This window comes from Triticum aestivum, chromosome 7A (genome assembly GCF_018294505.1).
Source record: "Triticum aestivum cultivar Chinese Spring chromosome 7A, IWGSC CS RefSeq v2.1, whole genome shotgun sequence".
In the NCBI taxonomy this organism is placed as follows: Eukaryota; Viridiplantae; Streptophyta; class Magnoliopsida; order Poales; family Poaceae; genus Triticum; species Triticum aestivum.
The window spans coordinates 414343230-414367309 of record NC_057812.1 but is presented as its reverse complement, the minus strand read 5'-3'; the positions used below and the strand labels follow the sequence as shown (position 1 = coordinate 414367309).

At 46.3% G+C, this 24080-nt stretch overlaps 2 protein-coding genes across 7 annotated transcripts; one reads left to right on the top strand and one right to left on the bottom strand.

The window, feature by feature from the left end:
• Positions 1-318: 318 nt before the first annotated feature.
• LOC123147274 (uncharacterized) lies at positions 319-4229 on the top strand. 2 transcript variants are annotated; one of them, XM_044566516.1, is made up of 6 exons: positions 319-568; positions 1000-1449; positions 1561-2010; positions 2136-2293; positions 2752-2946; positions 3205-4229. In XM_044566516.1, exons 1-6 carry the CDS (start codon positions 436-438, stop codon positions 3808-3810), a joined length of 1992 nt encoding a protein of 663 aa, XP_044422451.1. In that variant the 5' UTR covers positions 319-435; the 3' UTR covers positions 3811-4229. The 2 variants fall into 2 exon arrangements, with proteins under 2 accessions (XP_044422451.1, XP_044422450.1); XM_044566515.1 differs by having other exon boundaries at positions 1000-2010.
• A 190-nt stretch (positions 4230-4419) lies between these two features.
• LOC123147271 (protein LHY) lies at positions 4420-16331 on the bottom strand. Of its 5 annotated transcripts, XM_044566511.1 has the most exons (13): positions 16049-16328; positions 15887-15953; positions 14608-14694; positions 11564-11708; positions 11377-11403; positions 11159-11243; positions 10917-10945; positions 10550-10753; positions 10367-10478; positions 10132-10193; positions 6614-6820; positions 5131-6516; positions 4420-5041 (listed from the first exon to the last, which is right to left on the bottom strand). In XM_044566511.1, the coding sequence occupies exons 8-13, from the start codon at positions 10586-10588 to the stop codon at positions 4694-4696; spliced, it is 2154 nt and encodes a 717-aa protein (XP_044422446.1). In that variant the 5' UTR covers positions 10589-10753; positions 10917-10945; positions 11159-11243; positions 11377-11403; positions 11564-11708; positions 14608-14694; positions 15887-15953; positions 16049-16328; the 3' UTR covers positions 4420-4693. The 5 variants fall into 5 exon arrangements, with proteins under 5 accessions (XP_044422446.1, XP_044422448.1, XP_044422447.1 ...); XM_044566513.1 differs by lacking the exon at positions 14608-14694 and having other exon boundaries at positions 5183-6516; positions 16049-16331; XM_044566512.1 differs by lacking the exon at positions 14608-14694 and having other exon boundaries at positions 11564-11718.
• Positions 16332-24080: the final 7749 nt, after the last annotated feature.

The following is a 24080-nucleotide window of genomic DNA, read 5'->3' as shown; positions in this document are numbered from 1 at the left end:
TTTTAGATTAACATTCATTAACATTATAACCATAATATATATATTTTGAAACATTGAGAAATGTTTTGATAGTTTGTAGAATTTCACCATGAAATGACGTTCGTGGAAGATGTGGTAAAAAAAATTCGATACTCCAAAATGTGTTTGAAAATAACATCTTCAAGCATCAATTTTCTTTTGCCACATATTCAACAATGTCATATGATGGTGAAATTTTACAAATTACCGAAACATTTGTCAATGTTTCACACAAAAAAATGTCATATGGTGGTGAAATGACGTTTACAAATTACATTTTTCGCGTCCAGATGTCACATGCTTCTCCGCTTCGGAAAGGGTAGAGGCGAAAAAGTCACCGTACTTCTCCGTTTCCTCAATTATTTACGGCTCGACCACTCACTCTACCACCGGTGGTTTCTACGCGAGACGCCGGCGATGACCTCGACCGCCGCCGCCGCCGCCGCCGCCGCCATTAACTCCGTCTCGTCATATGCTCTCTCCCCGCACGCCGCTCCCTTCAACCCCCCCTCCCGACCGGCTTGCGCCCCTTTCCAGTACCGCCCGAATGGTAACCTTTTCCTTTCCCTTCCTCCAATCCCCACCTTTTTCTTGTTATTCTCTGCCTTGCTCTGATATTCCGGTTCTTGGCTGGTTCGCGCCTTATCGGCCCTTGTGATTGCGTTACGCCGCTGGATTAATCTAGTTGTTCTGACCAGCTTGGCAAAATATTTGACCTTTGTCCGGTTCTTGGGCGTTAGCTAGGTTTGCGGTCTGGGGTAGTAGGCGGAGAATCAGTTGATCCTAGCTGATTAGTAGTATCCGGCATACATCATTCCACCCTCTCAGTCACCACTAATTTATAACTTTATATCCATGATTATCCCCAATCGGGGCAACAATATACTGTAGATGCTATATTTGTGTTCTTGTTCAACTGCATAACGTGCCAGTCATCTGTTTGCATAGCAAAGCCATTGATTGTGTATTGCCAATGCATAGGTGATGTTTCTAGGTCGGCGGGTGCTAGCTCTGTGGGTTATGCTGAAGAGAAGACATCAAGAGATACTCACTCAGCGTCACCAATTGCATGTGCCTTGATGAAATCAAGTGGTGCCGTTTATCCACCCTCTACACATGCCATGCACACTGGGCAGCCAAGTTCATGGTCAGCAGTTTGCCTGGATGCGTATCCCTCCTCACCATATGTCGGCATAACATCCAATTACAAGCTGCAAAATTCCTTGACCTCAGGAAATGGGAGCAAATGTTCAACAGTGAGGATAGAAAGGCCACCAAATAAAACATCAGAATCTAACAAAAACAGTTGTGGTTCTGGAAGCAAGTTGGTTATAGCAGAAAATCCTAAGTCTAATAAAGACAGTGAAAAAGAAACATCATCCCGCAATTTACAATTCAGTGGTCCTGTCGATGGCAAGGACAATTCACAAGGTACCATGTTCTCCTCCAAAGAGGCAAATCCTGTCTTCAGTGCAAGCCCTCTTCATATTCCAACTACTTCTGCTGATCCATGTGGTGTTTTGGCCGAGGATGTGATGCCAGATCCATCAGAATGCTCTGTTGATTCACCGTGCTATAGAGGTGCTTCAGCTTCTCGTCTGTCTCCATTTGATGTTTTCCAGACACCTGCTACCCAGTCAACTAATCAAGATTTGGAAGCTTTTGCTGTACGACAGAAACAAAGCTCTAGCACTGTTCAACATCATGAAACTCCGTCCGAGCTCCAGAGTTCGGTCACCAAGACTAACCACGACCACTGCAAATCCCAGGCTGAAGCCGGTGTGTCAAAGAAATCTGGGGTCACAAGTATAAAGGAGACAAAAAATTCATGTGGGAAGGAGCTTGAATGTGCAAACCAGTATGCAGCAAAATGTGAACTGGAGCAGAAACACCTTTCGAAACTGAGAGACAATTATGTGAAGCGATCTGGTCTGAATTATGCTGCTCCGGATTTTGTACCTTCATCGATTGGGAAATCAAAAATTGGGAAAGGTTTATCTATATCTGTTGAAGTTATTTTCGATAGTACCTGATGCTTGATGTTTTGAATAAGCATTTCCTTCAAATGCACAATATGCTATCTATTTGATACATTACAGGACCCTGTTCTTCAACAGGAAAGAATATATCGGGAGTTCTCAAGGCGATCGAGAACCTAACTGTGGTATTCCAGAGTAGTTATTCTGGTGATGAAATTGAGCTAGATGAAGATGACTGCATCCTCCTTGAATCAGTGATTGATAGACTTCAGACTTGCCTTCATAAAATAAGAAAGGTGCGTTGTTTTATTGTTGTTTTTGTTTTCAACTTCTTATTTAGCATAGACATTGTGTTCAATTCGAAATACTTTCAGTTGAGCATACCCGCAACCTGCAGCTCGCAGTTTTACTTACGTCTTGCCTTGTTCAAAACTATTTTGACATGAGAGAGCAGGTGTACCAGGCTAACCTTCATTTTTTTTTCTTATTTCCTTATTGCTTACTTCGAAGTTTGATTGCTTCCACTTACGCCCGATGTTATTGCCTGATTTGTTCTCAGGCGGAATAACTGTAGAAACTATCATTTTGAGTCATATGTAGGATAAGCAGATATATGGTCTCTGGTTTTTGTTAATTCTATTTAATTGTTAACATTTTCCTTCTTGTCGATAAAAAAACAAAAACCATTCAGACTTACTACAGTAATATGATATTTGCAGTGACCCAATGATAATTGTGTATCTGTTGTTACTAGGATCCTATTAAGGGTGCTTCTGACAAGGCAGGGCCAAAGGCTCCACATTCGCAGACTGCAGTTTTAAAATATGACCCAGGAAAATATAATCGTAGTTACATTGCAGATGGTGAAAAGGACATAATTATTAATCATTTTGCTGGTTCTAGTCATATGCACAATGAGTTTGGAAGAAACAGTTTGACACGGGGCCAGGTAACCTCTTCTACTCATGATAAATTACTTTGTTGTTTCTTTCATTTGCTGAGTTGTTAAACTGTGTTAAAAGGTCTGGCAATTTTTAGAAAATATGTGCAAAAGAATTTTTCTCCTTGCAAAAAGTTTCAGGAAAATCGTAGGACTTATATGTACCTTGTGATAAGTCTAGCAGTATTGGATGCCACTCACATAGAAAATTAGTTTAACCAATTGTTTCTGTTTCACTTTATTGACAAGCAATTTATGATTGACCAGCCTGCACTCAACAATGTCCAAAAGAAGATGTCCTGTGAGGAAGAGCATCCACAGGTTCTTGTGTATAAGAATCTGTGGATTGAAGCGGAGCGTGCAAATTGTGAATTGAAGTACCAGCTGAAACACACTTGTATAAAAATAGACCTAGAGTCCAGCATGGCTCCTATTGGTGGGCCTGGGCCAAGAAAGAATTATTCCCAAGTCTCTGATTTGAGTACCGATCCAAGTAATCTATATGGAGTTGCCTTAGCTCACCCTACTGGAGAGACATCAGGAGCAAGAAACGGTCAATATCCTCCTTATGCTGGTGACTGCACCCGGTCAGGAGGCGACGCCGCACTTAGCTGTTCTTCAAGCACCAAAGGGTACGCTGCTCTGCCGAAGAATTTGCAGCATGGCCATGTCCTCACAGGCTTGGAAGAAACTGCCACGCATCTCCATGCGCCTCTGCCATATGGAGCTTGTCAAGGGTTGAATGGAGACACTTTGGATGGAGTGGCTGCCCGCTCATACATCACCGGACAAGATGGCATTTTGCGTAGCAATTCAAAGTATGGATCGTCAGACTGGGAGCATGTGCTAACTGAAGAAATCGGCTGGAGTTGAGCGAATCTGCCGATGGATGGTGGCACCTGTATATGAGGAAGTAGGATTGCAGGAAGCCAGGGATTCTGGTTACCTTTTTGTTTGCTGACTAATGCTGCTGAAAACGGCACTAGGCAAAATTGTGTGTTTCTCATCGGGCGAAAAAGTGCCCCCGTTATGAATCTTCTCGGAAACAATGGTTGTATAAATATGAACGTGTGATGCTACTACTAAGCAATGTCTTGTTCTTTAATGTCATGGCGGGCAACCCTGACGGAGGGATTGTGCGTCAGGATTCAGAGCCTAACGGACATGTGGGGTTGTGGTGTGTGTAGGGCCGATATGTCAGGCAGCTGTGCGCCTGTGTGTGCGGCTTTTAAGCCCCACGGCTGTAATGTGTGAAAGCAGCTAATGAAATGGATATAGTCTAAATTCGAAAATTCGTTTCTGAGCCCATGCGCAGATCCAATTACCTTCCAATATTAAAGATACAACCATATGTTTAATTTTTTTAAAAATACGTTGTTTAAGAAAACGGGCCATCCAAGAATCTTCAAATCTCGTGTATATACATAAAGCAAGGTGATCATGCTCTCCCTTCGGGAATTGAATCTACATGATCCAGCAAAATGAACCAAAATTACAAGTATTATCCTTCACCACACAAAAATAAGCATAATGCCTTTTACCAATAAAGTAGCATGCATAGGTGCTTAATGCTTAATTGACAGTCTAGAAGGGCTGCTCGGCAAGCATTAACATACAACACATAACAAATTGAGTTCTGTGAAACACTGCATTGCAAGGACTGAGAAGTCCTATAGTAGTAGCTTAGATGTAAATACTGCAATTTCTTGAAAATACACTATTCGGGAAGGCTGGTAATCATGTCGTGGCAAGTAAATCACGTGGAGGGTTCGCTGTCAAGGCGAATCCTCTTGGTACCAACCTCGTCAGCAGCCGGCACCCTATTCTCCTTTGCTTCCACCGAGCACCTCTTGTAAGGTTTGAAGCCTGTCCGGCGGGATTTCATATTCAGGTGTGACAATTCAATGGGAAAGGTAGCTCTTGGCCCAACCAATGTATCAAGTTCATGGTCCATAACTGCAGCACTCTTGTTGAGGTCGACCGTCACCGTAGTAGCTTCGTCTTGTTCCCCCCTGGGTACCACCTTCAATCCTTCTGCTTGTGGAGGAGAAAAGCTTTGGGGAAGCTTTCCTCTACTGAACAGTTTATCGAAAGCCATACGACCCTGACAGCAGAAATGTGAATTAGAAAAGCAGTGATAGATGCTCAAGAGTAACATAGAAACGAAGTTCGGCAATGCTGGTAGACTACAACCTCTTCGGAAACTTCCTTCCATGAATCATTTGTGCTTGAAATGTTCCTAAACCTGCGGTGGTTCATGTCACCAGCTGAAGAATTACTGCAACATGCTTGCTGTGTCTTGTCGTTGGCTTGATCTTGGTTCTCAGGAACATGTTCTGCCTCTACATCACTACTTGATGGCGTGTTGGAACCACATGAAGAGCGATCCTGCTTCTTCTTGTTGCCGAAAGCATCACTTGTTTCAGCTCCTGTGGGAGGTGTTGTCTCAACTTTATCAGCTGGAGATATATTTAACTCGGTGTGGGGAGACACCTCTCCTTTTCCACTCTTGTCGGATCCAGAAGACGCTACAACTATCATAGCTTCAGGTTGACCTTGCTCCTGAGCTACTTGGCATTCCTTCGGTGCGTTGTCCACTGGGCAGTTCTCTGTAGCTCGCTGAACATCCGTTGTGGGAAAGGAAGCAGTAGGAACTGGGACAAATGGAAAAGCCATGGGGGGAGCAAAAAGAGGGAGAAGACCTTGTGTTGCCCACCATGCCGAAGCCGCAGCAACTGTAGCTGCTACCACAGAAGCCATGCTTGGAGGAGAACCAATATGTCTTCCTTGAGCATTCTCAGCAAAAACTTCTTGATTTGGACCAACAGGAATGTTGCTGTCTGCTGCTGGCCAGTATGATGCTGCAAGCCTTGCGGCTGCATGTACTGTGGGGTTTGATAACAACGTGGAAACGAGCATGTTAGAGAAGGTGGATGACATATTAAGAGAAGACCTGTAGGCATCTTGGTTGCAATGGCATTGCATCGTTGGTGCAAAGCCTGCATAGTTGTGGGGAAAGGACTGTGCTGTGGAGCTGCTGCCAATTTTTGGATCCACCGGAAGTGTTGGATGGATGCAGTCCATGCTTCCATTAGCTCCTCCCACTCGATCACTTGTTTGATCAGGATGACTTCCTTCAGTTCCAGGGTCTGGAGCGCCAGTTGCCCCAGTCTTATTCATTTGGTAGAGTGGGGCACTTGCAGCATGTTGACCCGTGTATGTTGTCTCCACAGTATTTGGCTTCAATTGCATGTGTTTCATTGAGTTATCCAAACAATCTTCATGAGAACCGTCATAATTAGAACTGATGTGGACTCTGTTGTTCCTCTCCATTTCCTGGTCATTAATATCTTTTACATCCTTCCCCACATCAATGGAAGTAGATTTCCTTTCCATGGTTGCAATATCTTTGTTTTCTGTTTTAGTCGGTTCAATTCCCCCAGAGACACCATGATTTGAAGAGCTCTTATTAGAGGAAGAAAATGAGGCAGATGGTGCTTCTCGAAAGATATTAATAACTTCTGAGCAACTGCCGTTTTCAGACAACTCCTTCCTTTGAAGTTTCCGAATGCAGGTGAGCTTCATGTTAAAGAAAAACAAGTATATCAATACATACATCAAGGATATCATAGACAGAACTAAAACCAAAGCATATAAATACCGCAATGGTATTTACCTGAAGAGTTCCATTGCTCGCCATTTCTGCATTGCTATTGCTCAAGCTTACACTTGATTTTGGAACTTCTCTGGTGGGTGTTTCAGAACTGAGACAACCTTTTCGAGGATATGGACAGTTAGGTTTTCTTTTAGGCCGTGGTGGAGGTATGTCTATATCATGAGCTTGTCCCGGAGAAGTACCATTATTGATAGCTTCCTTTTCCAACTGCAATTTCCCAATTAGTTAGATACAGACAGATAGTGGTGATAAACTAGAATTGGGAAATTGAACTGTCTATTATTGCATACAACTGTTACGGTTACTAGGTTTCCTAGTGTCCAAAAAGCTATAACCTTTGTACTGATCAGATTTTGCCCCATTTCACAAACTCAAACCAATCAGGAATCGGTTGTAAAATGCATGAGATTTCGCAGGGAAAGGATCATCACAATGGCAAGTTTCTTTACAGATGAGTTCCTTTAGAATAATATGAGGAGGCACTGTCTTGTGAAAGAACAATGTGCGAAAGAGGCAAACTCAGAAAGTATAAGACATGAGAAATTTTATGCTAATTAGCCAAGTTACAAATTCATTGATGCTCACATAAGCTTATCTGTATGTTGTGAAGAATCATCAGGGTTATAATCATATAAGATGGTCCGCTATGGAGGTTGAAACCATAGAAAACATGTCATGATGCATGGTGCAACAGATCTGAGATCAATACTACAGAAAACAATGTGCACATGTTCCTTACTGGCGATCTCGTTAGTTATAAGGACCTAGTGTCACCCAACTAATCATCTTTCAGTTATTTTTTCTTGCTAACATCTTGATTTTTTTTATCAGAATCATCAGCTTGCTCTTGAGATACTAACATTATTTAATTTAAACAATTTTACCAACAAGAATCAGAATGTAACTGAAAGGCATGGCAAATTCTAGTCAGGACATATTTTAAATAGTTTTCGTTGATATAAAAAACGCAGACTGGTACAAAGTTTCAGTGTCTGGCAATGGCAGCTTTGCTATCATTAGCTCTTACAAATTTCACTGCATTAGAATGCCATCCTTATGTCCACAGGAATGTTATCCTCATGGTCTCAGATTAACATGCCGAGGTTCAGCCAGAACAAGGTCAACCATGACGTCCATCATCACTGACCAATTAGGAGTGGCCGCGAGGAGATAGTGGGCTCACACCAAGAAGCGCATTATGGCATTTGGCTAGATGCTAATATGACTGGAGTGACTAATGGCGGGATACCAAAAGAAGACAAGTAGATAACAAACCAGACCTACGTGGTTAACTGTGACAAGTAACAATTTTAAAAGGGAACTGTTATTGTGCTGATGTTCCCTGGGAGGGCATGGCAAAACAAATGTTTTTTTATGTCAATTTATGTTGTCGTGAGGATGGCAAATTCCTTAAGCAAGCACGGCAAATCCTGGCAAAAAAACTGAACTGGGCGGATTTTCCATGCTTGCTAAGGAAATTTGCCATCCTCACAACAACATAAATTGCCATAACAAATGTTCGTTTTGCCATGGCCTCCCAGGGAACATTTGCTGGTTATTAAAATCCTTCTACAATTTGGTCAATCTACTCACAAAATCAGGCAACACAATGAAGGCTGGACTTCAGCCTACAGACCAGCTACTAGCTACAGCTACATTGTCGCAATTACTTCTACAATACACAAGTAGAACCAAAATACTAGTGCATCTGAAGCTTGGAATGGTCATAAGTCATCAAAACCCTTCAGGGTCCACACGTCAACAGGCTCTATTATGATAGCATTTTTAGAAAGAATTGTCCTGCTAACAACTAATTTAGGGCCATCAACCTTAGTGGGCACTCCACAATTGCAAGTCTTCCCTTTTCAGACTATCAAAATCATTCAACAAGCAATTGGTAACTGACACTAGTGATGTTTCTTTTTTGGCCAAACAGGTGGGCGCCGGTGGATATGTAGCCGGTGCCCACCCTCACCCTAAACCAGACTCTAAAACCCAATTTTCTAACAATTGATCCGTAATTGCCTCTAATTTATATCTTCAATTTGAAATCTGCTAAATGAAAATGAAGATTCGGAGTGCCAGAAAATAAGGCATTTTGGGGCAACCAAACTAACTGGTCGGGTTCCGAAGAAACCAGAACCGTCTGCAATGGGAATTTGGTGCAGTTCTGGTATCCTAACCCTGACAAATACAGAATTCTACAGCCTAAACCCTCAAGCGAGTGGAGGACTGAAGAGTGGATAGTGGTTTCTTTTTCACCTGACTGGCTCGTCTCTATCCACATAAAAGGTAAGAAAAATAGCACTGTAAAATTGTTTCTTCGATTATAGAAGAGGCATCTCTCCAGCCTCAGAATCAACCGATGCACTAAGCCTTTAAACTATTGGTTAGATTGAAGGCTATCAGTTTCCACGCTGAACTTCTACGAATTTATTGGCGAGCAAATATGAGCTAAGTTGGTGTACTGAACCGTTAGTTTAGGGTAGAGCTGTCCATCCCAACAACCAACCTGCTATATCGAGCAGGGTCAGATGGTAATGGCTGGTAAGCAAAGCATGAAATTAGAGGACCCAGAAAACCATCGCGGTCAAAATGAGAAGAAAAAAAACTAGCCTTAGCCTTCTCCCTCCCCCATGGGTCTGGCAAGGAAACCTCTGAGAGGATGAGGCTGCAATCCCAATAAGGCAACAGTCTGTTGCATATTACAACATGATGACAATGTAGCCTCCACCATGTGGCTGTATGCAGCCCCTAAAGAAATAGGACATGCAGCAAAGAACAGAAAGCAGAGAAGAGAGAAAGGACGAAAAAGGGAGAAACAAGATAAATTTTGTTCATGCCATTGTGTACTTTTGCGGAACAAATATCATGATTTAGAAAATGAAATGGACTCATTTACACAATGTTGATAGTGAAACATGTTCGATGAAGTGTTTACCTATAATGAAATGTGACAAATGTTAGCATATTTACCATACAATTCCCAAGGAATTTCGTGTAGTTCACTCAAGTGCATTTAGATATCCTATTTCACATTATGTATTGTATTGACCCTCATATGTAAATTTAACTAGTACCATAATGTTTTCTTAGTCATATGTATGCTCAATAACAGCATGGATATGTAAAATCAATCAATGAGAGAATCAGAGTTGTTCAACATCATCTGCTCTGCAACATTACTCATTGGTTACAATCAGGAAAGACTTCCTAGCTGTTTCATCCATTTCAACATGCTTTAATTTGATCTTTTAATCAATCAACAGAGCAACAATTAGATAAAGAATGGTTCTCATGATATTCAAGGGAAACGAATCTTTCATCATGCTCAGCACTGCAGTACACAACTGTACAACGAAAGAAAGAAAGAAAATACTTCAGTAAAATAAAGACATAAAAATTATGAAGCGTGTGTCTTCCATTTTATCACCAACAATAAAGATGAAACAACCCGAAAACGAAGGGTATAGCAGTAAACCAGACAAGGGTACTAGCCAATAAGATAGAAAAGTAACCTTGGTGAAGAACTTCTGAGCATGGCTTCTGATTTGCACGGCCGTCTTTGTCCCGACATGCTCTGTACAACAAACCAGAAGGCGAATAAGAAAATAAAAGAAATGAGTTCACATAAAGTTATCAACAACAAAGTAGTCGATATATACATATACACCACTAATAATCAGTGAGTATTTCCTTGGAAGAAATCAGTGAGTACAAGTACTCAAGGTATGACATATATGAAGATTTCACCTTCTATGCGCTGCCAAGCTCTGCCATACAGTTTGAGGGCTTCAAGGAACCGTTTGTGCTCTGCCTCGGTCCACCGCTCCCGCTGCTTTGTTATTGTGTACGGCTTTCGTACCTACAAACAACATGAAGAAAATGTTGATTCTTTCACCACAAATTAACTGGTCGGTCCAAGAGCACACTCACCTTTATCACCGTTTCCTCACCCGAAGAATTTATCTCCATCTCCAATTCCAGGGAAAATACAAAAATAAAAGGAAGTGTTGACAACTGGTCGCTTTGTTACTTGGAGTTGAGGGCGTCTACAAACAACAGTGCTCCTCCTTCTGTGTCTCCAGCCAAACGCTGGACTTGACGCGAGTAGTATCTCATACCTCCCCCTAAACCTCTCTATCACACAAACACAATAAATATTTCAAATTTGTACACCCCAGCCACAAAAGGAGCAGCTAAGTTAGTCGTCACAGACCAAAGAAATAATCTGAGTTCACCAGTCTACTCATAAATGAACTTCAATCATAATCAAAAGAAATAATCTAAGGAGTTCACTCACCTATTTTCTTTGACCCAATTGGTGTTAATCTGCAAAATAGTGCAACATTAAATATATATTCACCCCTTAAATAAATAAAATTACGCCCTCTCCAACATTTTAAAATATGCAGGTATTTAGAGAGAGCAGCAAACCTCATTTCATCCTAAAATCAGGCATGATTAATTAGGAAAACTATAAAATTCCACAGCTATAAGAATAGCTTGGTCTAACAATGCCAGGAACATCACCATTGCACTCACCTACTGAAAACCTCTATTGCAGTTGGCTCATTGCACACATGAACTGAGTCAGCGGAGTTTAGCCTTCCTCTCTTTATCTTCAACTCTGAATCAGATTAAACTTTCAAGTACTCAGATCATGCAACCATTCCACAGAAAGAATTAGATTAGACTAAAAAAACAGTCAAAAGCATAGGGAAGATACAACGCAATAACGCAAGCCACCCAATCCAGCTCACCTGCTAAGGACAAACAATTCCCATGACCTGCAAAAGCAACAAAATTCACGTTATTAGTGCTAGGTCCTATCAACTTCCAGCTCTGAATCACAGCTCATATGAAAACTGCCAAATTTGACAATTGTTCAAGAAAAATTGACAAATATCAAAACTCTAATCAACCAAAAGCCAGAAAAATCACAGCTACCTGAATAAACTGAGCTTACAAATTCCAGTACTTTGCTTGAATGAGTAGGAGGAAAAGAGTGAGCTGTGAATCAAACAGCAGGCAGCACAAATGCAGGGCCTCACAGCTCAAAACTGATTATGTATCCCCTTAACACTTCCTACACCTGAAAGTTACTGAAATGAGATCAGCCAAATAGTCTTGCCAAACTCAAAAAACAATATTTACTTGCTAGAATAGATCTAGTTTGCTGCTTTGGATGCAAATCAGTTGAACTATGAAAGGGTATATAAATAACAACTCTGGAACATAAGCTAATAACCAATCAAACTACGTGTGCATTTCTACAAAAGATGAATATGAAAACAAGCTGAAGTACAAGCTCATAAAATAAGTAATGATTTGCACCTTCACATGCTAACTTAATTTCCAAAAGAAACCAAAGAACAGGCCTATAAACTAGGAATGATTTACACTCAATGTACTAACCATTAGATGAGAGTAGAACCTCGTCAGAAAGAAGATAACTGGAACTAAATTCGGAACTTGGTAAGTTCTGTTTCTTCTAAAGTTAACTCGGTGTTATTGGATTCAAATCAAATGTTCCTTGTTTATCATTTGATCTAAATGATGTGGTCTCAGAAAGTAGATTAGCATTTTAGGAGCGTGAAGGCTTTCGGAGAGGCATATGGAAATTGTGAGCTGTTATTGTCGTGCGGTAGGGGAGGAGGAGAGATGGAGGGGAGCAATGGCCACAAGAGACGGAGAGAGAGTCCTTCTAGTTTCTTGCTTGATTTCACAGATTATATCACTATGTGCATGCTTTAGAATGAGAATCCTGCCTGGCCTGGGGACAAACTGTACCTACAGCAATAGTTCCGCTGCACTAGGCGAGTGCAAATATGACTCTGGATGGATACTCGCAAGGGCCTCCACACAGTCAAAGTAAGCTCCAGACACAGCCTTACCTATCAATTTTGTATACTTGTAACTGGGGAGGTGACCTGTTATGAGGATTTAACTGAATATAGCTATTTTAGAACATTGCTCCTAAAATCCATGACAATTGCAGTGGCAGAGCAAGAAGGGCATCACATGGAGGCCTGCGTGGCAGTGACATGCTATCTCCATGCACAATGATTTAATATACCATCCCCTCCCACAAATTGTCTTCCCAAATTCAGTGACTTAGGTTGAGAAACGCAGCAAGGGGGGGATTACAGACACCGTGATGGATTTTCTTTTCGTTTTGAAAAAGGGGTTAGAACCACGGCTAGGACACCATCCCGGATGATGTCGATTGTCGAAGTTGATCAAGGAGTTGATTGTGTCTGACTGGTGAATCTTTGACAAACCCGGTTTCTGAAATACTTTCAAATAACCCCTAACTTGTCTCCAGACATGACTCTTGCTTGCCAAGTCCAAACTATTTCTCTAACCACTGCCTTGATCCACTTGGCTACATCCGCCCCTTATCCAGCTAAGATCTTTCTCCTTTTCCCATTCATTACTCTGTTTATTCTGACCCCCGTACTTTGATCGAGATATCTGACATAAGTGAACTTTTGCCAAAAGGAACCAGACTAGTGCAGCGACATAATACTCTTTGCAATCCCATGGTAGTTCTTTTCCATGTCAGTTATTGGTTTACTAAAAAAGTTAATGTTCCATGCACTCACTTTTTTTCAGAATTATAGAAATATTACTCTTGGCCATGGTCTTCAAAGTAGACCATGGAGACCTGTTTAGGGTGGCCGCCCATGTCACTTTCAGGGGGCGGCTTGAGCAAAACCCTAGCTGTTGTTGCGCCCCTCTCCTCTCTCCCCACCGGTGGACGGCAGCGGTGGGCTCGCCTCCTCACTCAGCCACACGCATGACTACGGATATCGTGCTGTGGCAGCCTTGGATGGCGCACGCGAATGAGGTAGCTCAGGAGCCGGTTGTGGCCGCGGCACAGAGCTATGGCTGGGCTGAAGCATCGACGGCGAGGTGCTGCAGTGGTGCGCGGAAAGGGCTGAGGTGCTGCAGCAGTGAGTGGCACAGCAATGGTTCTCTGGCCTGCATTGCCCGATATGCTGACCTCAGGGCCAAAGGGTGGGGTGTGTCAGCGACGATGCCTGTGGGTTACATGTGTGGCGCCCCGTACAAAGTCCCGCCTGACTTCCATCGGTGTCGGTGATGAAGGAAGATCCAGCTAGTCGGATCGGTGATAGCGGTATCCTCGACTTTGTTCCTTTGTTAGAAGCATCATTTTGGAGACAGGACTTCCCTGTCTGATGGGGCACTTGGCTTGCGCTGGAGCGGCTGGCAGTAGATTAGTGGTGGTGGCGCATTGCTCTGATGTTGGCTGCTGCTCAGGCCATTAATTTATTTGCGAAGGCACAAAATGTTGCCGTCGCCAGTTCTTCCTAGACGATGCCTCCCTCAGGATTAGATGTCTCCTCCATCCACTCACCGACTCTTGTAGGCACTTATGGGTGGGAAGTACGTTGACCCGGACTACCCTGAAGACATGCCGTGCTATGGAGGTACCCGACATCGGTCAAGAAGCGGCCTTGATACTTTAACTGTGCAAGACGTTTCCATGACGTTGTTGTCATGACGTGAGTGGTGGCTAATCTCAGATTGTTGTTATAAGTTGAAAGGTGTTGTGCTACCCTGCTAGCCGCTTGCCTGCTCTTCTATGAAATATGACACACCTTTCTATGGTGTATTCTAGAAAAAAAAGGTAGACTATGGAAGTGCTTTGGTACTCCGCTTTACAAGTCTGTCATTTAAAACATTCAGGGAAATATAGTACAAAAACAAAACAAGATTGAAGGAGTATGTTTGGCGCTCTAAAATGAAGTCTTCTGTTTTTTTGCTGAATTCTACAGAAATAAAATCAAGGGGCATGGCTCTTCAGAAACTAACCAATTGTCTTTACAGACTTACTTATTTACTGGTCCAGTACCTCTGACCTATTTGATGTTGTTCTTAATATTTTTTTACGATTCTGACTTAATATTTTTACGATTCTGACTTAATTGACCATGTACTCCTAAAATCGCATTGACCTCCTTTACCTCGACTAACAGTATGCCTTGGAAGGAGCATCCATGAGTTTATCTCCCACAATCTCAAACACGTTATTTAAGGGCAACACAGTATGCCTGCAAACAGATCTATGAGCTCACCAGGAAGCAAAACGGTTAACTAATACTAATAGAAACATATACTCCCTCCGTTCCGAATTACTTGTCTTGGATTTGTCTAGATACGGATGTATCTAGACTTATTTTAGTGCTAGATACCTCCGTATCTAGACAAATCTAAGACAAGTAATTCGGAACGGAGGGAGTATATATTTTGCAACATACCTTAATATGTATATATTGATTTAGGGTTCCTGGACTTTCCAAAACAAACACTAGAATTTAAGCCAGACCAAAATTTATCATAGCAAATGTATTGACATAACAACAACCAAAAAAACTATGAATTTTTTATAGCAGACAAAAAATATATTTTCTTCTTAGCACAATTCACCATAGCACCTATTTTAGTCAAATTACCTCACCTGCTTAGTTAGACTAGATTAAGTTGCTCCCTTTCCAGCATAGCAAATCCAAAATTAACTTAACTCGCCTGCTTATAAACTAAATTAAGCTGTTCTTTCCCTGCATAGCAAACTCAGAAGCCTAACTTACACATGTTCTTTTTAAACAACTTCAGAGCACCAACAACACCATATTAGATCAGAGACCTGATAAAAGCACACCTCAAACCCATGACAGCAAAAAAAGCCAAGATAAAAAAACCCACGTGCCTAACTTAACTAGTCAACCATACAGTTTTCTAGCTGCAAGAAGTTAAACCATGGAATCACTATTAATATTATTCCTAATAACCATACTAAAATGGACAGGACTAACTAGAGCAAGAAAAGGGCACAGAAGACGGGCTAGAGCAAGAAAATAATCACTGGACGACACAGTAGACCGGGTAGAAGAATCCAAACTCAGATGTGATGCCTTTAAGCAAAGGGTATAAATGATCTGATCCGTAATCCCCCCTCTCCAACAACAGAGCTTTCAGTGAACAGGTGCAGTTCAACCGCTCAGAAGTCTGAGCTTTTGCACCATGATCATTAAAGCAGAGCAACGCGAAATCAAAAACTGCAACTACAGAGAGCGACCAGGCACACACACAAAAAAGCGTGGGCTCATTTGCTGCACAGTTTTCAGCCGACAAAATAGCACAGCTAAGAACGGACGTGCGAGAGGAGGCGTATATATCAATCGCGTCGCGTCCAGTGGAAGCACAAATTTGTGGAAACTTGTATGGTTCTTAGTTCCAGGTTACCTCGGGCGAGCAGCAAGCTAACCCCGGTCGCCACGTCGCCCGCCCAGCCCGCCCTCCGCGCGGCGGCCTGCACCAAGCCAACCCGTGCACAAAATCAAAAAATCAACAACCCAGCGGTTCATCATGCAAAACGGAATCTCCGCCCCGATCCCTGCCACCCACCTCAAGCGACCGCCGCACCGGGCGCAGCGGCTCCTCTCTCTGCCGCCACAGGCCGATGCTTCCGGACGAAGCTTCCGGGCCAACTCGTCCGCTTTGGGGATCTAGCTAGCCCAGCAGCGGGAGGAACAAGCGTGCGTGCGTGCGTGCGTGCGCGCGCGAATGACGAAGGAAGGGAAGGGAAGGGAAGGGTCGAGATGTCGGGTACTCAGGTGCGGGGCTCGCTGTATGCTGCGGGTCGTGGAGGCTACACGGGGGAGGTGTGTTTGTGGCCGGGGGCTGTGGGGGTCGCTCTCGCCGCCGCGAGAAATCTCAGCCACTATCTTTACTTGTGGGTTTCTAGGCCTCCTCCGAGGCTATCTTCCTGCGGCACCCTCGTAAAATCCCTGGAATCGCAAACCACCGCATTTTATGTTGCGTACTATTGGCTTTCTTTCTCACGGGAGAAAAAATAAATAAAGGGTCAAGGTTATTCTGGACCTTCCATATGCTTTACAAAATATTAGAAACTAGATAATACCCCGCGCGGTACCTCGGGAATCTTGGTAACAGAAATGCGTAAATAGTTGCTAAAAGACTTCTAAAACTAATGGAAAGAAGATGTAATCTGAAAAGTAAAGGAAATACAAAGTGTATAAAAAATCAAATTACGGTTAGAGTAATGTCATTTCTAACAAAACAAAAATGTGAAGGGTCAACTACATACATACGCTGCAATCGCCCAACACATATATTGCCAGTACAAGATCTAATACAAAAAATAACGTGTGAATAATTAACATGCATGAATTTATGATATGACAGCGTTGCATGCATAGAGTAATGCAAAAAAATGATTTGTGACTTGCATGCATGACTTATTTATATGGCAAGGTTAGAAAGATATGTATTGTAGCTATTTAGTAATAGAAGACGTACAAGACAGCAGGGGTTATTTTTAAGGGAAATGTATGTATGTGCTATGTGGGTTTTGTACCCTAGTCATTTGGACACCATATTGGCCTGGCAACAAACTCTCAACTACTTAGTTTTTATCTAGATGGGAAGAAATTCTTGTGTTTGAGTAGCAAGAAATAGTGTCCGCTATTTTGACAACCACTCTTTTGATTGGTTGCAACAATATTGAGTAATTCGCTCAGCTAGTATACAATTTAATTAGCATTGATCCTAGTACAACTATTACAAAAATGGCTTTTGCAATTTTGATCTAACTACTAGCATCTAGGATGCTGATTGCGGCCTGGCACACGGTGCTGAAAAAAAGAACAAAGTGATTTTCTAAACCTTGAAGAGTATTACCGAGGACCTAGTTCACATTCTATTAGTTTGCGCATTGATCAGGATGAGAACACTATTGTATTCTTCGTATGTATGTGGCGAACGATATGAATTTAGGGCCGGAACCAAACAACTCGCGATGCGTTTGATGGTGGTCGTGCTTGCAGTCGAGGCTGAGACTTGGACCGAGATGACCAACCTAATTTTTTGAAATATAATTTACTATGCTATAGTTATAAGGTTGCGCATGCTAAAAGTGTATGACATCCCGACTTAATAGGAATGATAGATTACTCGTATAAAAAAAAGTACACCTTCTTTCTTGGGAGCCCATCCGAAAGGAATTTCAAAGTTAAGTGTGTCTGGCTTGGAGCAATTTGAGGATGGATGGCTGACTGGGAAATAGTTCTTAGGTGCGCACGAGAGATGACAAAAGTGTAAAAGGAAGACTAGTGTTGGTCTATGGTGTTGACGAGGAATAGGACTCAACTCACACCACTTCCATTCATCTGACGCTGCATATATACAGTTTACAGGAGCAGTTCAGAGAGAACGTGTGAGAGCCACTAGCTCCACTAACCCACGATGCAAAGCACGTCTCAGAGAGAGAGAGAGATCATGCGGTGACTACGCATACATATACAGCAGTACGTATTCTGCTAACACCCCCCCCCCTCCCCCGCAGTCTTGACGTCGATGGTCGAGATGCAAAGACTGGAACGGAACTCTTGGAAAATGTCCGTAGGCAGCCCCTTGGTCATGACATCCGCGAACTGTTGACGCGTAGGAACATGCAGAACACGAAATGGCCGAGTGCCACTCGTTCACGGACGAAGTGGATGTCGAGCTCGACGTGTTTAGTGCGCCGGTGATGCACTGGGTTGCTGGAGAGGTAGACCGCCGAGACATTGTCACATAAGACAAGTGTGGCGGACGAGACGGGACAGAGGAGCTCCCCTAGCAGCTGACGAAGCCAAACGCACTCGGCGACCGCGTGGGCAACGCCACGGTATTCGGCCTCGGTGCTGGAGCGCGAAACCGTCGCCTGTCGCTTGGAGGACCAACTGACGAGCGCGTCATCGAGAAAGATGCAGTAGCCTGAGGTCGAGTGGCGGGTATCGGGGCAGCCGGCCCAATCCGCGTCGGTGTACGCGCGAACGTCGAGGGCGGGGGAGGCGCGCAGGTGGAGCCCCAGGGCGGTGGTGCCCCGGACATAGCGGAGCACGCGCTTGAGCAGCATGCGGTGGCACTCCCGGGGGTCATGCATATGCAAGCAGAGCTGTTGAACAGCGTACGCGAGCTCCGGACGAGTGATCGTCAGGTACTGGAGTGCACCAGCCATGCTGCGATAGGCGGTGGCGTCGGGGACGCGCGGTCCATCCGCCGCGGGCAGCTTGGCCTTGGTGTCGACCGGCATGGCGCACGGCTTGCAGTTGTCCATCCCGGAACGCTCCAGCACATCGTCTGCGTACTGCTCTTGCGAAAGGAAGAAGCCTGAAGAGTTGCGGGTGACACGGATGCCCAAGAAGAAGTGCAGCGCCCCGAAGTCCTTCATCGCGAACTCGCCGGTCAGCTGGTCCACGACATGGCGGAGGAGCGCTGGAGTGGAAGCAGTGAGGATGATATCATCCACGTACAGCAGCAGGTAGGCAACAGCAGCACCGTTGGAGTAAACGAACAGAGAGCTGTCGGAGCGGGTAGCAGTGAAGCCAATGCGCGCGAGGAAGCCGGCGAAGCACTGAAACCAAGCCCGCGGCGCCTGTTTGAGTCCATATAGGGACTTGGACAGGCGGCAGACGTGGTCTGGCCGAGCATCGTCAATGAAGCCCGCCGAATGGAGACAGTAGACCTCCTCGAAGAGGGTGCCGTGGAGGAAAGCATTCTTCACGTCCAGTTGGTGTACTGGCCAGGCACGCGACACAGCGATCATGAGCACCGTCCAGATCGTGGCCGGCTTGACCACGAGGGAGAACGTCTCGCCGTGGTTGATCCCAGCGCGCTGATTGAAGCCCCGGACCACCCACCTGGCCTTGTAACGCTCAAGCGAGCCATCCGCGCGGGTCTTGTGCCGGAAAATCCATTTTCCGGTGATGACATTGGCCCGCGGCGGCCGGGGAACCAACTCCCAGGTGTGGTTGCTGACGAGTGCCGCGAATTCCTCGCGCATGGCGGCGAGCCAGTTGGGGTCGCGCATCGCGACATGAACGGAGCGAGGGAGCGGCAACACATCCGCGGGAGTGGTGGCGAGGCAGGTGTAGTCGTTGGCGTACCAGGGGTTGGGGCAGAAGATGCCGGTGCGCGCGGGGGTCACCATGCCGCGCGGGGCGGCGACGGGTGGTGCAACAGCCGTAGACGGGCCAGGCACCGCGTCCGGTCGCGAGCTGGCGGCCTCGTTTAAACCAGAGGCGCGCGCGCAGCTGGATGACGTGTCGGAGCCACGGGATGAAGATCCGGTGGTGGAGGTTGAAGCAGTGGAGCGCGTGACGGAAAGCGCGGCCCCTGGGCCGCTCGATCAAGATCGGACAGCAAGGCTTGAAGCGGGGGAACCCGCGAACGATGGCGACGCCTCCGGGCCGCTTGATGAAGATCGAACGACGGAGTTCGAACGGGCGGCGTTCGCGGGCGCGGGAGCCACGCCAGTCGAGTCGCGAGCAATCTGCAAAACGGGCGGCGAGCAATAGTTGACCGGTGCAGGGTTAGACGACGGGACAGCTGTGAAGGGAAAGGTTTCCTCATCGAAGCGGACATGGCGGGAGGTGAGAACTCGCCGGGTTGTGGGATCGAAACATCGGTAGCCGCGGTGGTCTGTAGAGTAGCCGAGGAACACGCAGACGATGGAGCGAGGTTCGAGTTTATGGCGGGCGGTGGCGGAGGCGTTTGGGTAGTAGAGGCAGCCGAACACACGCAGTGAGGTGTAGTCCGGTGCGGTGCCAAGTAGCAGCTCATGGGGTGTGCGGGGAGAGCTAGCTCGACAAGGCCGGCGGTTCATCAAGAACGTGGTCGTGTTCAAAGCTTCAGCCCAGAAGCGCGGAGGCATGGAAGAGGAGGGAGCGCAAGCTATCATTGAGCATACGCAAGGTGCGCTCGGCCTTGCCGTTTTGCTGGCTGGTGTACGGGCATGAGAGGCGAAGCACCGAGCCATGAGAGGCGAGTAGAGCGCGAACAGCGGCATTGTCAAACTCTCGGCCATTGTCAGTTTGCATGGCAAGGACAGGTAACTGAAACTGAGTACGAGTGTAAGCGTAGAACTCGATGATAATGGGGTAGACGTCAGATTTTGATGCAAGGGAAACGTCCATACATAATGGGTATAATCGTCAAGGATTACAAGATAAAACTCGTAGCCAGAAATGCTTACAATAGGAGATGTCCAAACGTCTAAATGCAGCAACTGAAAGGCAAATGAGCTACTGGTGGTGGATGAAGAGAAGGGCAGCCGCATGTGTTTGCCAAGGCGACACGCACGACAGGAGTGTGGTGCATACTTGGAGCAGTCGAACACAAGGCGCCGGAGCGATCCATCATGCGAATGCCCGAGGCGTTGATGCCAAAGACCGACGGAGGCAGTGCCAGCGAAGTGCCGAACCTGACGCGCCGGAGAGCCACCAGAAACGGGGTACAGGTCGCCGGTAGAGTCAGAGCGCAGAATCACCATCCGGGTGCGGCGGTCCTTAACAGAAAAGCCAAACTCATCAAATTCTACAGTGATTGGATTGTCACGGCAGAGTTGTCGAACAGAAAGAAGATTTTTGATGAGGGAGGGAGAGACGACAATGTTACGAAGAAGAATAGGTGATGTGCCAGTGATGATAGACCCGGTGCCAACATGCGTGATCGGCAGATGGTCACCGTTGCCAATGATGATAAATGCAGAAGTGGAAGATGGACGCAAGGAGGAGAGTGTACCGGGGTTCGTGGACATGTGTGCGGTAGCACCCGTGTCGAGGTACCAGTCGGAGTTGCTCCCGGACGAGGAAGGGCCGGCGGTGGCGCTGTGCAGCGCAGCCTGGAGGGACGCCATGTCCAGAGCTTGGTTGGGTGCGGCCGCCGCGCCAGGAGCAGCACCATACGGTGGAGGAGCCGCAAAGCCGGGGTAGGAGCCGCCGCCGTAGCCGTACGGGTTGGGGTAGGACGACGCCATGGCCATCATCGCCTGCTGGTGTGGAGTTCCGGGACGCGGCCCAAGCACGCCGGATCCGGGAGCGCGCCACGGCATAGGCCACGCTTGGACGAGGCCGGTCCAGGAGTTCGCGCCCGGTGCCGGGGCAGGTAGAGACGGCGCCCGTGGTGAAGGCGGGGCATGCGATGACGAGGAAGAGCCCCCCCCCCCCCCGTTGCCGCGGCCATGCTTTCATGGACGGCCACGACCACGGCCGCCCGACGGGGCAGAGTCAGGTGCAGGCGAGGTGGGCGCAGGGCCGGGCGAGCGTGCAACGTAGAGCGCATGGGCAGCCTGCTGACGTGCTGACTGCTCGGCGTGGTGATCCTCCAGGAGAAGGAATGAGCACGTCTGGAGGAAGGTGGGCAGCGGCACGCGCGCGGTGATGTGCGGGATGGCGTTGTGGTACTGGCAGTGGAGGCCGCGGAGGAGGTGGAAGACTTGGCGCGTCTCCGTGACGGGCTGTCCCAGATCGCACAGTTGGTCGGCGTAGAGCTTGAGCTTGGTGCAGTATTGCATGATGGTGAGGTCGCCCTGCACAACCGCGTGGTACTCGGCGTCAATGTAGACTGCACGAGACAACTGGTTGGCTCGGAAGATGTCATCAACGGCCGTCCAGACAGAGAGCGCAGTGTCTTCTGGTTCCATCACAGCACCAAGCAGCTCGGGGGAGATCGTCGCGTACAACCAGTGGACGACGGCATGGTCGGCCATCACCCACTCTGGGTCAGGGGAGTACGCAGCGGCGGCAGCGTCGATGTGGTCGCGCAGGCCGAACATGCCGAGAACTGCATCAAAGTGGCGGCGCCACTGAGCATAGTTCCCGGCGGTGAGGTCGAGGACGACGGGGATGTGGCGGCGGATGTCCACGGTCTGGAGAACTGAGGAGGCAAGGGCCGTCGGAGCGGGCGCTGCAACCGGCGCCGCTAGAGCAATGCGGAGGGGCGCCGGCGTGGCTGCGGCTGGAGGAGAAGCGGCAGGGGGCGTCGGCTGCAGAGAAGCGCCGGCGTCGTCGTCGCCGTCAGCGAGGGAGGAGGGTGGGGTCTGAACTGGGTTGGTGTCCATGGCAGCAGCGGAAGGGTTGGCGGAGCTCTGCCCAAAGGGATTGTGCAGGTCCTGCTCAGGTACCATGTTGACGAGGAATAGGACTCAACTCACACCACTTCCATTCATCTGACGCTGCATATATACAGTTTACAGGAGCAGTTCAGAGAGAATGTGTGAGAGCCACTAGCTCCACTAACCCACGATGCAAAGCACGTCTCAAAGAGAGAGAGAGAGATCATGCGGTGACTACGCATACATATACACCAGTACGTATTCTGCTAACATATGGGTCTAGTCTAGATCCCCGGCGCGACAGCCAAGAACCAATGGGTTTGGTCGGGGCGTTACAATTGGTATCAGAGTTGACCCTCGCGCGGTTACACGGGCGTGTGCGGGTTAGTGATGCATACATGAGGCACATGTGGATGCTGGCACTAGCACGTACCGACGGGTGCCAAGAAGGAACATTCCTGTTGGGTTGACGGGGACGTCAGTTTCTCTGAGGGGGTGTGTATGTGACATCTCAGCTTAATAGAAATGATAGACTACTCATATTAACAAGGTGTGTCTTCTTTTTCATGAGTCCATCAGAAAGTGTTGTGGAATTGTCATGGCAGATGTCCTAGTGTGAGGACTTAGTCAAGGCCAAGTTGAATAAACAGGCTGATGATTACACGGCAGCTGATCCGGAAAAGGCCCCAGAGCCGTCTGAACCAAATGCTGATGCTATCCTTGATGATCCGCCACCACAAGATCATGAAACCTTTGTTGGACAAATGGAAATTGATCTGATGGCTCATGATGATAAACCACCAAGCCCAACCAAAGCTGCTAACGACAAAACGGATGATATTATTGTTACTGGTGTCAGTTATACGGCCCCAGGCAACCCCACTATTTTGTCAAAACATAGTGCTAAGGAAAAAATTTCTGCTATGGACAAGGGCAAGTGGAAGGTGAATTTGGAAAGCTATGCCCATCTCAGCGCCCAAGATATTCATTCTGGATTTTTAAACCAACCGTACACCAGCCGTGATTATGAAGCCGATTTACTGAACCTGATGAAGGAGCGATATGAGGTAAATGCTGCTAACCTTTGCATAATTACTATTCCCTTATGATCCGTTTAGGCTATCAACTCCAATAGCCCCCAATGGCTGGTTTATAATACTGATATGAACCGGGACTTATAAAATACTTCAACTTTGCATGTGTAGCCCCCAAGGGCCGGCTTATCTTTTCAAGATGAATCAGGACTTTATACTGTAAGACTCAAAATTCTTGTTGAACACCTTTGTAAACCGATGAACCACCAAACTGGTTGATGGAAGAAAAAATCCATAGCTTTAACTTGAGAAAATATGCATTAGCCCCCAAGTGCCAAGAATAATACTTGTATTGAGCTTGGGACTTTGTAAAAAAAATGAAGAAGAGGCAATAGACATTAGCCCCCAAGTGCCAAGTGTATGACCTGTCATGTGCTTGGGACTTCAAATATGTACTGCCAACTCATAAATTGCATGTCTCTTGCAGGCCGAGCTTAGCAAAAAA

What these genes read in the sequence shown, in the direction of transcription:
- LOC123147274 (XM_044566515.1), top strand. Translation starts at nt 436, where the DNA reads ATGACCTCGACCGCCGCCGCCGCCGCCGCCGCCGCCATTAACTCCGTC. An exon ending in GAAATCAAAAATTGGGAAAG is followed by an intron (nt 2,011 to 2,135) that starts GTTTATCTATAT and finishes GTTCTTCAACAG; the next exon opens with GAAAGAATATATCGGGAGTT. An exon ending in GCCTTCATAAAATAAGAAAG is followed by an intron (nt 2,294 to 2,751) that starts GTGCGTTGTTTT and finishes TGTTGTTACTAG; the next exon opens with GATCCTATTAAGGGTGCTTC.
- LOC123147271 (XM_044566511.1), bottom strand. Translation starts at nt 10,588, where the DNA reads ATGGAGATAAATTCTTCGGGTGAGGAAACGGTGATAAAG. An exon ending in GTGAGGAAACGGTGATAAAG is followed by an intron (nt 10,479 to 10,549) that starts GTGAGTGTGCTC and finishes TGTTGTTTGTAG; the next exon opens with GTACGAAAGCCGTACACAAT. An exon ending in CGAGCAATGGAACTCTTCAG is followed by an intron (nt 6,517 to 6,613) that starts GTAAATACCATT and finishes TTTAACATGAAG; the next exon opens with CTCACCTGCATTCGGAAACT.